At 39.9% G+C, this 16,137-nt stretch overlaps 1 protein-coding gene across 3 annotated transcripts in view; it reads right to left on the reverse strand.

Moving 5' to 3' along the window:
- Positions 1–16,137, reverse strand: part of DNER (delta/notch like EGF repeat containing) — a 264,234-nt gene that overhangs the window by 12,059 nt on the left and 236,038 nt on the right. For all 3 annotated transcript variants that reach the window (XM_032480418.1, XM_032480419.1, XM_032480417.1), the window contains 2 exons: positions 14,835–14,948; positions 1,891–2,022 (listed from right to left, as the gene is read on the reverse strand). In XM_032480418.1, coding sequence (XP_032336309.1) covers positions 1,891–2,022; positions 14,835–14,948 — 246 coding nt within the window. The remainder of the gene's footprint in view (positions 1–1,890; positions 2,023–14,834; positions 14,949–16,137) is intronic.

Consider the following 16,137-nt stretch of genomic DNA (forward strand, 5'->3'; position numbering starts at 1 on the left):
GACTAACAGTTGCTACCTCTGGGGAGTGAAGTGGGGGTCTCGATGGGGAGGAAGATTAAATTTGATTCTTAAAAATTCTAGTTTATACAAAAATGAGAACCAAAGAACTGAATCTATTTGTATCATAAAGACTGCTCATACAGCATAATTGTCTGATGGGCTTTTTCGGCCTTTATAGAAACAAAAAGACAACCTACGGAATGGGAGAAGATATTTGCAAATGATCCAACTGACAAGGGCTTAATTTCCAGAATATACAACCAGCTCATACAATTCAATAACAACAACAACAACAGAACAAACAACCCAATCCAAAAATGGGCAGAACACCCAAACAAACATTTCTCCAGTGAAGACACACAAACAGCCAATAGGCACATGAAAAGATGCTCACAATTGCTAATTATCAGAGAAATGCAAATCAGAACTACAGTGAGCTATCAGCTCACACCAGTCAGAACTGGCCGTCATTCAAAAGTCCACAAACAATAAATGCTGGAGAGGGTGTGGAGAAAAGGGAACCTTCCTACACTGCTGGTGGGAATGCAGTTTGGTGCAGCCATTATGGAAAACAGTATGGAGATTCCTCAAAAAACTAAAGATAGACTCACCCTATGATCCAGCAATCCCACTCCTGGGCATATACCTGGAGGGAATTCTAATTCAAAAAGATACATGCATTCCAATGTTCACAGCAGCACTAGATACAATAGCCAAGACATGGAAACAGCCTAAATGTCCATCAACAGATGATCGGATAAAGAACTCATGATATAGTTATACAATGGAATACTACTGAGCCGTAAAAAGGAATGAAATAATGCCATTTGGATGGACCTGGAGATTATCATATTAAGTGAAGTAAGGCAGAAAGAGAAAGAAAAATACCATATGATATTATGTATATGTGGAATCAAAAAAAAAAAGATACAAATGAACTTATTTACAAAATGGAGACAAACTCACTGACATAGAAAACAAAACTGTGGTTACTGGATGGGAAAGGGTGAGGAGTGGAAGGATAAATTGGGAGTTTGGGATTTGCAGATGCAAATGCATCTGCATTTTCCGTATGCATCTGCAAGGTCCTACTGTAGAGCACAATACTGTGTAATAGCCTATAGTGAAAAAGAATTGGAAAAGGAATACACGTGTATAACTGAATCACTGTGTTGTACACCAGAAACTAACATGACATTATAAATCATCTATACTTCAATCAATCAATCAATCAATCAATATCCCTATAAGGAAAAAAAAAAAGAACTTTTAGTTTACAAAACAATGAAAACCCAGTTCCAGGGCAGTTCTTATTTTCACATCAATCCTAGTTAGACACATTAATTTAATATACAAAACCCTGATCCTGGCATTGTCAAATTTCTGTGAAGGCATCTTTAGAGAACACTTTGCTCTAAGCAGCTCAACACGTTTTTCAGATTTTCTTTTATGCTCCAGGCAATTGATGGAACCGAAGACGTTTGTAGACACGAAGACATAGATGCAAAATGAATGTACATTTTGTGCAGGTTTTTTTTTTTTACACTTTCAACACAAAGACTAGCGTCTTTGATATGCTTCTAACGCTTCTCTGTTGAGCACAATTTTGGCTGTATTTAGCATCAGTGAACTCTGGATGACATCTGCACAGTCTCATCCTGATGGAAAGGCTGGATTCCGACTCCGGAAGGAGTGGGAGCTGCACAGCGCAGCGAGCAGAAGCATGCACGCACATGGGGCTCGGGAGGCGCTGCTGACTCGGGGTACCCTCTGGGCCTCACTGCCTCACTTGTGAGTGGCAGGGGCCTGGCTGGGCCTGATCAGCATCCTCTTCTTGCTGAAGGAAAATGTAATGGTAAATACCAGTGGCTGAGCCGCAGAAATACTTACGGATTTCACAGTTTGCTCCCACCCAGCCGTGGGGGCAGTGGCAGGTATAACCATTGGGCTGGTCCAGGCAGGTACCCGCGTGATGGCAGGGGTTACTGTCACACTCATTTATGTCAATGTCACACTCTTCACCTAAGGAGATAAAGGTTGGGGGGAAAGGCAGCAGTGAGACAGCTGGAGGCCCTGGCGGTCCCCATCACTTCTCCAGCTAAGCACAGATCGAAGTCTGGGGTCGTGATCTCCAGCAATGCAGCCCCACTTGTTGTTTGTATACAGTGCAGAACTGTCCCCAAATTTTACTTAAGTGAAAACTAAAAATGAAAAAAAAAATGACATTGGTGAAAAGAATCTCCTTTAATCTACTGAATTTGTCTGATTCCCACGTCCAAATAAACCTTTCAAGTTTTATTCGCAGAAACAAACTTGGGTTCCTGATTTCATTAAACCTATTTTGTTTTGGCTTGAGTCAGCTGAGTCTTCTTATTTATTTTTCTGAAACCTCAGAAAGCCAAAAACTCACAGTTTATGATTTTATTATTTGGTAGCCAAGTGTTTGACTGTGTGAGTCTGGACATCGGACTACTTTCTGGGTAATTCTAGGGCACAGCTGCATGCCTAGCCTGAGTCAATTATGAGAACGTTCTCCTCTTTCCAAATCCCTAGATATGCTTCTGGGAGGGACTGAAATGTTGAGGGAGAACATCAAGCCCACTTAAGGAAGGACAGTTGTGACGTCTGGGGTGAGCCCTGCCTCACGTCATCTCCCCGGGAAACGGTGCCCAGGGAAGCTCACACCCCTCCCCGAGGTCCATCCCCCATAGTGAACACTGTGACCTGGGGCTCCTGATCCTGCTACACTCAACATTTTGGGGCATTCTTGCCCCTCTCAGAGAAAGCCTGGTTTAAACTTACAAACCAGAAAACGGGCTGATGGCACGGTGGTCCAAAGAACAACTTACAGGAAACAGCTCGTTATTAGATGTTACACACGAACAAAGCCACCTTCGTGTGATTCTAAAGCCATACTGTGAGTCCATACAAAATAGGTACCCCTCTTAAAAGACATCACATCAAAGCTGAAGAGAGGATGCTTCAAATTGAGGCAATCTGTCTTTAAAGTTTGAAAATGAGAAAAAGCAAAATTTTCCATGTAGTTCCATTTGCTTAGATAAATGTAGAAAACGATATTAAAAAAAAAAGAAAAAGAAAACTCCTAGTACCGCTCCAAGCTCATCTGCTTCCCCAGGAAGCCCTCCGCCCCCAAGAAGGGAGACAGCTCTGCTGAGGAGCTCACGTTGGCCACCCAGCTGACGGGATCAGTCACGCCCGTATGAAATGCCTACAGGAAGGAAAGGCCAGAGTCATCACAGAGGAGGAAGAGAACGTCAAGGCGTTTGCCAGCCTCCGCATGGCCCGTGCCAACGCCCGGCTTTTTGGCATCTGGGCGAAAAGGGTCAAGGAAGCTGCAGAACAGGATGTTGAAAAGAAAAAATAAAGTGCTGTTGGTAGCTTGTGATAAACAAACAAACAAACAAAAAAACCTCCTAGCACTGCAATGGTCATAGACTCAAGCAAAGGAACAAAATCGAATATTTTGTCCATTTTCAAAGGCAGTGAATGTTTCACTGTTCAAATGCACTGTTCTATCTGCCACTGGCTTACCTCATCTTTATAAAACCACCCTATGTCACTCACAGACCATTCTAGAGGAGGAATCTCAGACTGAAATATTTCATGTCTGCTTCATGTCACATGTTTTTCATACCCAGCATCTGAATATTTTATTTTTAAATAAAATCTGCCCAATGAAACATTTACTACATCTAGACCCTACTACGTTGATTGTAATTCAGTCATGTCTAAGTGAATTTGTTTCCTGCAATGAATATAGTCATTTATGCCCATTAGGAAAGACATGAAACTGACTGCCTCTCACTAACCTATTTCTAAGATTGTCTTTCTATTAACGGGGCAGTCGCTTTGACTGGAAAAGAACACAGACTAACTATTACAAACGGCATTACGTGGTAGACCAGTTGAAGAGACATATAAAGAAGGACGTGCTGAGAAACATGAAAGGCCTTGACAAATACACATATCAGTACTGCTTTCCGTCCATTTAGGAAGACAAGCTTAATCGAAGTATTTACTAAACAACTGTTTTGTTAGCTGGCAATCTGAATACTGCAAATTCTGAAATAAGATGCTCTGCTACCTTTAGAGCAGTAACTACAGAAGTGGCCTGACTTCTCCCTACTTCTACAGCCTTGCAATATTCCAAAGCCCCACCCTGCTCCAGAAGTCTAAGGTCAGTGTCAAACCCTTGTAACTCCCTGAACTCTGGGCAGTCCTAGAGCTGTCCGTCCAGCCCACCCAGTCCTGCTCTGGTCCAGCGCTTCCCCAGGGAGGTAAATGCCAAGTTCAGGGTCCAAAGCAGTCCTAATGCATGTTTTGGCTCTTGGATCTTTTTAAGAGGCTCTAATACAGTTGAGAGAAGTCCAAGATCCTTGGATTGTCTGTTCTTGGGGCTCACTGGACTGCAAGGATTTGACAGGAATAGAGGATGGCAGGAGAAAATAGAGTAACATTCTCTGCAGACATTTATCAAACATCTAAGGCCCAGGAACCAAAGGGCTGGAGTCCAGGACGAGTCCCAAACCTATCCCATCTGGCTTTCATCACCATGGTGTCTCAGAGCTACACTTGGGATTCAGTGACACTAATTTATGATAAAACTCCGTGCCAGTCAGGAACCCAAATAGCTAGCAGCTAATTTCCACAGCATATGTGCTTTGGCAGAACCCCGCGGCAATGCACAGTTGGCAAATATCTTTAGATTTACTCTACTGGCTTATTTTACAGACTAACACACACACACTCCTAGTTGAATCAGTTCCCCCCCAACTGGCTTGCAGTTTGAGGCCTTTACTGTGTCACAGGCTGGTGGTAGGAATATGGGGTGACTCTGATGATGGAGACACTCAAGGAAATTTTCCACCAGAAGACTTCCAGAGATGACTGCTCCTCTCTGCCTCAAGTGATCATGCATTTTGCCATCAGTCTTATGCAAGGTATTTGAAGATTTACTACAAATCAAAGCAAGTTTGGTTTCATTTATGTTTCCTTATATTAGGAGTATTATGCTTTTATATGCATTTCAACACCCCACCATTCCAGCTCCAAATGATACGCATTCTAGCTTATTTTAGTAGGGGAGTTTTTAGTGCATTATATCATCTTTCTTTACTCATGGTTGACTTAATAAATCTTAATGCTTTTGCTGGCTTGAGCCAGATGCCTTTTTCATTGACTCACTTACTTTTTTGAGTGGAGAAAATCAATTCCTTTTAAATCACTGTCGTACTTGAATAACATTCGTAAAGAGACTACAAAAAAGAATTTCTACTTGACTGGAAAGCTGGAAATCAAAGTCCGAACTTTAAATCTCTTACAATTGCTTTTCATTCCATGACTTTCTAAGAGGTAGTCTGCATCGTAGGCATTTCATTTGGTAATATTTATGCAAGTTTACAAGTGCCCTGTTTAATTCTGTGTGCTTTCCTCAGATAAACTAAAATGAAAGAAGATAAAAAATCAAAAGTCACCGCTGTTAGTAAATCCTAAACAGATTAATAGGGCCTACACGGAATGATAACAATGAAAATCGTCCTAATCACAGTACCTGGTATTAAGTATAAGCCTATCACGTGCCAGGCTCTGGAATGGGTGCTTTAACGATAGTTCCTTCATACTTCATAAACATTTTACTCCAGATGAAACGCATCTAGGGAATTATGTGGAACCTCCACCAGGATGGAATAACTGGAACCTATCTTGCCCTCCCACTGTAAACAATTAGACAAGTGGACAAAATGAAACTGAAAAAAGAAAAACCACAGAAAAAGTCAAAGAAACAAAAAGCTATTTTTTTGAAAAGATGAATAAAATCAACAAAAATTAAACAAGAGAGAAAAAGGAAGACATAAATTATCAGTATCATGAATGAAACAGAGGGTGTCACTACAGACCCTAAAGATGTAGAAAGGATAATACAGGAATGCTGTGAACAACTCTACACACATAAATTTGACAACTAAGACAAAATGGATCACATCCTCAAAAAAAAAAAAAAACAAAAAAACAAAAAAACTACTACAATTCACCCAATATAAACAACTTGAATATCCTTATTACTATGAAGGAAAGTGAATATATAATTTAAAAACTACCAAAAAATGGAATATTTCAGCCCAGGTGCGTTCATTAGTGAATTCTAAAATATTTAAAGAATTAACACCAATTTGATACAATCTCTTCCAGAAAATAAAAGATATAAGAACACTTTCCAACTGATTTCATGAAGCTACGTTTACTCTGATACCAAAACCAGGCAAAGACAATATTACAAAGAGAGAGAGAACTACAGACAAATATCCCTCATGAATACAGACACAAAAACTCTGAACAAAATATTAGAGGATAGGATTCAGCAATATACAAAAATAATTATACACTATAACCAAGTGGGGTTTACTCCAGAGATGCAAGATGAATTCAGTATTTGAAAATCAAGCAATATAATCCATAACATTAATAGGTTAAAAAAGAAAGATCATATGATAAGTCAATTGATGCAGAAAAAGCATTTGGCAAAAGTCAACACCCTATTCGTAACTAAAGTTATCAGCAAACAAGGAATAGAGAGTAATTTCCTCAATTTGACTTAAAAAAAAAATCTAAAAGTCCCTACAGCTGATACTATACTTCATGGTGAAAGACTGGCATTTCCCCTTAAAATTGGGAAAAATGCAAGGATGTCTCCTATCACCACTCATTTAAACTAGTGGCAGAAGTTCTAGCCAGTGTAATAAGACAATAAACAAATAAAATTTATACATATCAGAAAGGAAGAAATAAAACTGTCCAAATTTCAGAAGATATAATTATCCATGTATAAAATCCCAAGGAATCTACTCCAAAAATCCTAAAATTAGTAAGTTTATCAAAGTCATGGGATACAAGATAAACATATAAAAATTAGTTGTATATCTACACACTAGCAATGAACATTTGGACACCAAACTACAATGCTATTTATAATCACTCAAAAAAGAAATATTTAGTTGTACATGTACAACTGTATGGTGTATGCTGAAAACTACAAAATGCTGATGAAAGAAATCAAAGATCTAAATAAATGAAATGACATACTGTGTTCATGGACTGGAAGACTCTAAATAGTAAAGATATCAATTCTTCCCAAATCGATATACAGGTTTAACACGATTCCTATCAACACCTCATCGACATCTTTTATAGACATAGACAAGATTATTCTAAAATTCATATGAAAGGGCAAAGAAACTACTATAGGTAAAACAATTTTTTTGTTTTTGAGTAATTGAGAAGAATCTTTCTGCTTGATTTCGGTGGTTATTATATAATGACAGTAATCAAGACTGTGTTGTGTTGGCAAGGAACAGACATAGATCAATGAGAAAGATGGAGAATCCAAACTAGACCCACACAAATCGGGCAAACTGATTTTTGACAAAGGTTCAAGAGCAATTCAATGAAGGAAAGATAGCCTTTTCAACAAATGATGCTTGAGAAGTCGTACTTCTATAGGAAAAACAAAACCAAAAACAGATCCTCTAGTTGGAAGATCCTAGGAAAGAATGCAAACTGTGGGAAAGTAATCCAACTGTACTTTTGAATGTATTAAACGATTTCACTGAGGAGTCGGGGGGCAGTGTTGACCTGAATAACTCTGGAAATGAGTAGAGTTCATAGGACTAAAGGCAGAGAGGAAGCTGTACATAAGCATGGTCCTCTAGTATATAAATTTGTTTCCCACAAGGATACAAGTTAAGAATTCTGGGGTGGGAAGGGATAAATGTGGGAGTTTGAGATTTGCAAATGTTAACCACTATATATAAAAATAGATTAGAAAAAACAAATTTCTTCTATATAGCACAGGCAACTATATTGAATATCTTGTAATAACCTTTCATGAAAAAGAATATGAAAACGAATATATGAATATATGCATGACTGGGACATCACACTGTACACCAGAAATGGACACACTGTAACTGACTATACTTCAATTTAAAAAAAAAAAAAAAAAAGAATTCTGATACTGCTCTACATGTATATAGGAATTGAACAAGTAAATAAATGGATGTTGGATGGTAGGAGCCAAGTATCTTGCTGTTGGTGTGGGAATTAGCAGATAAATAAGGGGGGAAGGCTAGAATGATCCAGGTAATGATGAATCAGAATTGGATATATCAGCATAAATTCATGTTCAGCTTAATTTAGACATAGATGGCTACATATGGCAATCTTTATAGATACAAATATATGCACAGGTTAATATACACACACATATTCCCTTGCTATGTCGGCTGAGAGGACCTGGAAACCACGATACCCTGGGAACAAGAGCATAGCTAGTGCCCAGATGTCAGTTTCCAGGGCCATTCTCCAACAAAAGGCACCGGATTCCTTGGAGAAATGGCTGCTTCTAAGCCTGGAGCAGGAAATATACAAGGTAAGACTGGAGCATCTTGTAGGGCCAGAGAGTACAGAAGTGTTCAAACACACACACACACACACACACACACCCCAACACTGTAATAACGGGGTATGTCAAAGGGACACGGGAGCCAAAGGAAAGAGCTCTCAAGGCCCAAACGTGGAACATGTGGAGCAACAAAATAAATAAAAATGTTTTGGATTATCACTCACAGTATAAAATAAATATCCACAAGTCCACACTAATATAAATAAATAATAAATTACATAAATAAACGGGGAAGCAGACAAATCTCTCATACAGAAGAACTTCAGAGAGTTTACGTGGCTCCTCTACCCTCAAAGAGGGGGAGAACAACTCCCCATTCCGTAAGTGTGGTTCATTCACAATAACCTTTCAAAGCAAAGAGGGGGAAAGAGTAACGTTCCGGGGGCGGGGGTGGGGTGGAACTTGATAAGCACCACCTCCAGTGGGCGATGCCCAGGTGAACATCAGCAGTCAGAAAGCAGACTGATAGCAGGTAGCCTTGAAGTGATGTGATATGATTAGAAAATGGACAAGGGACATGAAGAGATACTTTGCCAGAGAAGACACACAGATGTTGATCAATCACATGGAAAATTGCCCAACATCATTTATCATTAGGGGAATTCAAATTAAAACCACAAGGTATCATCAAACACGTATCAAAATGGCTAAAATAAAAAACAAAGACAACACCAAATACTGGCAAGGATCGAGAGACACTGGGTCACTATATGTTGCTGATGGGAAGGTAAAATGGTTAAGCCACTCTGGAAACATTTTGGTTTTGTTTTTTTTTTTTTTTATAAAACTAGACATGCAACTACCCTATGACCCAGCACTTGAACACATGGGCAACTGTTCCAGAAAAAAATGAAAACTTACATTCACACAAAAACCTGTAAATGAAGGTTTACAGCAGCGTTCTTTATAACAGCTCAAAACTGGAAACAATCCAGACTTCTTTCAACAGGTTACTAGTTAAACAAACTGTGGTATATTCATACCACGGAATGCTGCTCAGCAATAAAAAGAAAGAAACCTGATACAAAAAATGATCTGGATGAATCTCTAGAGCATTACGGTGAGTGAAAAAAAATCCAAAAAGGTTACATGCCGTATGATTCCATTTATAAAACATTCCTGAAATACCGAAATTTTATAAAAATGCAGAACAGATCAGTGGTTTCTAGGGATTAAGGAAAGCTTCCTAAAGTGGAAGAGAAATGAGGGTGGCTGTTAAAGGGCAGCATGAGGAATTCCTGTGATGAAGATGTCCTGCATCTTGACTGTATCAATGTCAACATCCCAGGTGTGGTACTGTACTACAGCTGTACAGTATGTTACCACTGGGGGGTAAGTGGGTAAAGGCTACAAGATATCCCTCTGTATTATTTCTTAAAACTGTTCATAAAGTCTGAAGTTTCAATTATCTCAAAGAAGTTTGATTTATAAAAAAAAAAAAAAGCAGCCCAAGGGAAAAACGACATGTCAATAGTCCAACTGTTTCCTAACAAATGAGCTAATGGAATTCAGTGGGGGAAAAGATAATCTTTTAAATAAGATGCTAAAATAACTAGATATTCATGTAGGGAAGAAAGAAACTTCTATCTTTTAATCACACCATACACAAAAACTTAACTCAAAACCTAAACCCAAAAGCAAAACCTATTTTTAAAAAATTCTAGAAGAAAACATTGGGGAAAATGTCATCCTGAGGTAGGCAAAGAAAGAACAAACCAAAAAAGAAAAAAACTGATAAATCAGAGATGACCGAAAATAAAAACACCTGCTCCCACAAAAATACCGTGAAGAAGGGATGAGTGAGCAAAAGGTTCACCTGACAAAGGGTTTGTATCTAGAATATGTAAATAACTCTAACAACTCAACAATATGAACAAAATTCTGCTTTTGAAAAAATGGACAAAAGATTTGAAAAGACACTTTGTAAAGTAAGACATACGAACGGTCAATAATCACATGAAAGATTGTCATCAAAGAAATGCAAATTAAAAGCTCAAGGAGAATAAAACACTGATGGCATTTGTCCATGAAAATGAGCTTGAAACTGTAGAACACTGTATTGCGAACTGTAAGACCACTATTGAAAATTAGTTGAGTTAGAAAACAGAGGGAAATATGATAACATTATGCAACTTTTAATAATGCACGTAGACTTTCTGCTATGGTGAGAAAGCAGCAGGTCACCGGTATTGCATTTGGACTGGCAATGCGCCTGGAAGAACTTTTGGCTCCCCTGTTGGAGTGCAGTGATCTCAGGTCCAGTCTGCGGTTTCAGGCAGAAATAAAGCAGGTCCCAGAGAATTGAGGTTGCATTATGGTGTCCTTTCTTTCCGTCTACTGGTCCTGAGCCAAATAATTCTAGGCAACAGAATTACAGAGCCTCCCACTCTTTTGAGTGGGCACAAAATAAGTTAAAAACTGAAAAATGGAGAGGACTTAGGCCAGTTCTTAAGGAGAGAGATGTGTGGAAATCATGACGAGTAAGAGAGTGAGGAGCCTGTCTGGGTTCGGATGGCTGGAGAGAGTGTATTTTCAAGGAGGAGCCTGAATTCAGCACATACACCTCCCAGAGTAACCTGCTGGCCTGAGAGTGAAGTGTCTTGACTCAACTGAAAAGGCCAGTCTCATAAGGTAAATGTGACACTGGACTGGCTGTCTAATTAGGTAACAGTGAGTTGCCTATTCACTCCAGTCAGTCAGTTAGGGAGCTTTTGAGCACTTAGGTGGCCAAGAGTAAGTTTTGCCAAACCTCAGGTATGATGAAAGGATATTTAGTCCCAAGGTAGCAACCCAAAGAGTAGAGGCACCATCATTCCTTACATGATGATGGTAGCTAATATTTTTTCAGCCCTTCTCATAGAATGCTACTTCTCAAAATAGGCTCTTTTTTAAGGGAAAAAAGAAAAGTTCTATGATCAAATATATTTGGAAGATAGGGGGAGGGTATAGCTCAAGTGGTAAAGCACGTCAATCCCCACTATCTCCATTAAAAAAAAATTAAATAAATAAACTTAATTACCTCCATATATATATAAATATACATATATATATATATACATATATTTATTTGGAAAATAAACAAAGGCACATAAGACTCTTTACTAAGAGCCTTTAGTGTGTGGGCATCCTTTCTGAATCTCCACATGGCATGTACCATGTCCCAAACATTTTTTCCATGGAGTACCTCATGGGACCAGTGTTCTGTAAAACACATTAATAGTACAACTCTCCAAACAACTTTAGGAAATATTCTGTGGTCCTCTACAGCTTGAAAAATTACCAGGGCTGAATAGAAATAGGCATTTGTTGTTTTCAAAGACAAGTTAGACTGATGTTTGAAGCCGGTAGAGCCCGACTGCTCCCTGTGATCAGGGTGAGCCCCATGAGGAAACACCTAGGGGTGGACTTCCCAGCTGGAGTGCATCTGTGGGAGGAGAGGAAGGCGGAGGGGACTGGGAGGCAGGGGAGAGAGAGGAAGAACGTGACTGAGCAGAGTCTGACGTGGGTGTTCAGGAATCCAGCAGGCCAGGGGGCGCCCAGGACAAGCTGGAAACGCTGGATGGGGCCCGACCTCCCAGGTCTTGAGTTAAGAGCTCCCAAGTTAAGAGCTTTGACCTTTTTCTTAAAGACAATGAAATGCCAGTAGGTGATTTTAAGCAGGGAGGGATAAGATTAGATCTTCATTGTAAAGGTCTCTTCGGAGTGGGGAATGTTTAGGGGTGAAGGGGAATGGGGGTGGGGAGACCCTGCTCTAGGGCAGGCGGAGGTGTGGGCTCCAGGAAGAAGTGAAAGGGTCTAGAGGTTTCTAGGCCTCCTGGGCAGCTGGACGCAGGTAAGGGGGGAGAAGGGGAGGGCCGCAAAGTGATCTCTCAGTTTCCGTCCAGAACAATGTAGGTGGTAGTAACACCGTTTAACGAGCCAGCAAATACTTAAAGGAAGAAAGGAGAAGAAAATCTATGAGGGGTCTTCGAGGGACATCCGAGAGGAATGCTGAGTAGGTATGTAATTAGAATAATATAGGAGTATATTTATAAATTCTTGATATGTAGAGTCTTTCTGGCATGAAACAAAAAATCAAAAGAAAATATTAAGATGTAATTTAATAAAACTAAAATAGAATACACAGGAAAAAACCAAAATACTTTATATATATTTAAAAGGCAAATGAGATTAGAAAAATTTTACAACCTAAAGCAGATCAAGTACAATATACTTAATATAAAGGACTATTTCAAATCAAGAATAAAGATTAATGTGAATGGTCTGGTAGAAAATCAAACAGAGGCTAGGAATAGGGAGTTGTTTGAGAAGAAATACAAATGACTATAAACATATTTTTAAAGTATTTAATCTCACTGGGAGTCAAAGACTTAGAAATTAAAACAATACTTAAATAGCAATGTGGAGCCACCAGAGGGACAATTCTCAGTATTTGTGTGAAGAGAAGGGAATAAAAGCTCCAGGCTACCCTGGGTAGGAGTGAATACCGGCCCTAGGTTTCTTCCTGGAGCACAATATGGAAATAAGCTCAAAGAAATAATCATACATATTCACAAAGAAGCACAAGTGAGAACATTCGCTGCGATGTTGTTTATAATAGGAGAAAGTTCCCAACTCTCCAAAAGTTGAACTGAAGATGGATTTTTTAAAAAAATCATGACATATCATATAATGGATGACAGGGTAACCAGTAAAAACAATAAAACAAAAGCACATTACTTAATGCTTTATGATATACATATATTTTTAAGTGAAAAGTAGATTTCAATATAGTATGAGCAGCATGGTTCTTCTTATGTTCAAGTACATGGATTTACACTACACACTACATATTATACACACACAGATCTTCAGGAAAATCCCTGGATAAATGTATCCAAATTTTAACAATGCTTTCTCCTAGTAGTGCAGTTTTAAAGGGTGGGTTTTTTCCTATAACTCTATATTTTCTCATTTTTCTTCCATGCTTTTTATTGTCTGTGGGATATAAATGTCTGAGAAAAAAATAAAAAAACAGGATACTTCCTCAGTATTATTTTTGCATCCATTGATGAGTATAAATGGCTGTGCGTGTTTATAAGCCAGGCAGAATAAACAAAACCGTCTGAAAATCATTTTCTGGAGTGAGCTCACTTCTCTGTCCCAGGAAAACCCAAAAGGAAGATGCAGGATGTGACACAGATAAATCGAAGGAAGATCAGAAGTTGCTTCTCCTACGTCTTGAGTGCTGGCATCTTCCCCAGAAGCACAAATGAGGCTCCCTAGGGGTGCACTGAGGACCAGGCTCTGGGGAACGCTCCAGGGCTGGGGAGGTGGCCACAGGGGCTTAGCGGGGGAGGGCTGAGCACGCAAGGTGCCCTCCAGCCAATGACAACGTTTCCCTGCAACTTCAGTGCCGCCCTCTTCTATCGGGCACCTTACATGTCAAGCTTCCCAACCTGTAACCAGATTGACCCTGACGCTTTTGTGGGTTGAAAAAGTGCTGAAAACAGAGACCTGACTTACACTCTGCAGCTCCGGACTCCTGGGTTTGACTGGAAAAGAAAAGAATGAAACCTTCTCTGCCCCAGTGGTTCATAATTCCTTTTGAGAATCTGATGATAATCTGAGAGCCTTCCCTCAGCAGGTACATGTACATACAACACTTCACATCTATTTTGGGGGATTCAAAAACTCCCTGAAACCCTTGTGGGTGGCGACTTTGAAGGAGCCCTTGCTAAGAAGGATCCCCTAGTCTAGAAGTGACTCTTCCCACTCAGAGCCCCGGGGCCACCAAGGCTCCTCTTGAACCAACCCTGTCCTCCCTGCCTGCGTTGCCATCAGGCAGTTTTCTGCCCCCATCCCTTCTCCCTCCCCACACCTGTCCTGTCCTTGTCTTCACTAATAATTCAGCCCTGAACTGAGAGCATCTGTCTCTTACTTCCCACCACCACCACCACCACCTCTCCATTATTAAAATCCAGTCACTGCTGTATCTTCCAATAAAAATAAATGCAATTTCTGTGGAAGACGTATTTGATCCTTCCTCTCTCCTTCCTGCTTCCGTCAGCACTGAAATGTTTCAGGTGTTCGTGTCAGGGCTCATCTCTCATGTTTCAAAGCTACAGCTCTGGAAACGTACAGCAGTGGTAGTCTTGGCAAGTGTCTGTACCAAATGCTGATTTCAGAAGAGCCTCACTTAATGACAGCACAGTAGGCTGTTTTAAAACAGATCATCCAAGCAATGCCTACTTTTACATTTTGCAATGGGATTCAGATTTTGCAATAACGTATGCATAGAGGTGTCTGGGCTTTTTAACAGCCACAATCTCAGGGGTCTTGCAGTAAATTTGAAAACAGTGCCCAGATCACTTGCCTGTAAATCCTGGCGTGCAGACACACGTGCCATTGAGGCCGTCACTGTCACACGTGCCTCCATTCAGACAGCTGATGTTAGCACAGGGGTCCTTGTAGGCTTCACAGTGGATTCCTGCCAAGAAACAGACACAAAAGGGGTGACTCGTTAGGAAATCTCCAGCTCCCAGGGCCCTTGAAAGGATGATGTTTGAACAGCCTTTAACAGTGTGGAGGCTGATTCCCAGAGGGGGTGTGTGTATGCATGCGTGTGCACGAGTGTGCGTGTCCACATGCCCACCCTTGAGTTTAGATTGTTGCAAAAACACATCTTATGAGAAAATAACAAATTCAGCACCTGCTCACAGGTCCCACCATAAAGTCTTTTGTGTACTTCTCTGATTACACACCCCAAAGCCTGGGGAACAGAAAGTTAAAATTCTGAAAAATAAAATGTATCAGTGATAAATGCTTTCTTTTTTTTCAACTGAAGTATAGTTGATTTATAATGCTGTGTTAGTTTCTGGCATACAGCAAAGTGATTCAGTTATATATGTATATATTCTTTTCATATTTCCATTATGGTTTATTACAGGATATTGACTATAGCACCCTGTGCTACACAGTAGGACCTTTTGGTTGATCTATTTTATATATAGTTAAATAGTTTGTACCTGCTAATTCCAAACTCCTAATTTGTCCCTCCCCTACTCACTTTTCCCTTTGGTAACCATAAGCTTGTTTTCTATGTCTGTGGGTCTACTTCTGTTTCATAAATAAGCTCATCCTGTCATATTTTTGATTCCACATATAAGTGATACCATATGGTGTTTGACTTTCTCTGTCTGACTTCCTTCACTTAGTATGATAATCTCTAGGTCCATCCATGTTGCTGCGAACGGCATTATTTCATTCCTTTTTATGGCTTAGCAGTATTCCATTGTATATAAACACCACATCTTCTCTAGGGACAAATGCTTTCTAAGTCTCCAAAAGAAACAGAAAATAGCCAGATAGCCTAGATAAAATATCAATATAATTGATAAGCAGCATCCTGAAGGTGAAGATTTGCAGTCAGATATTTAAACAAGCCCCAGTTGTACCTTGGAAAACTGCAGGGGAGAGAAGGAACCGTTTGTCCCTAGACTCCATTCTCAAAGACCACATCAGTTCACCACATGCTAAAGTAACGTGTTGTGCACATCACCTACTATGCTCCATGCCCTTGTGCAGTGCCTTATGTCTCACTGATCCTCGCACCAACACCATGAGACAAATACCCAGACGCAAGGTCACCAGTTTGGCAGGGAGGGAGCTGGGATCTG

Source organism: Camelus ferus, chromosome 5 (assembly GCF_009834535.1).
Source record: "Camelus ferus isolate YT-003-E chromosome 5, BCGSAC_Cfer_1.0, whole genome shotgun sequence".
Classification (NCBI taxonomy): domain Eukaryota; kingdom Metazoa; phylum Chordata; class Mammalia; order Artiodactyla; family Camelidae; genus Camelus; species Camelus ferus.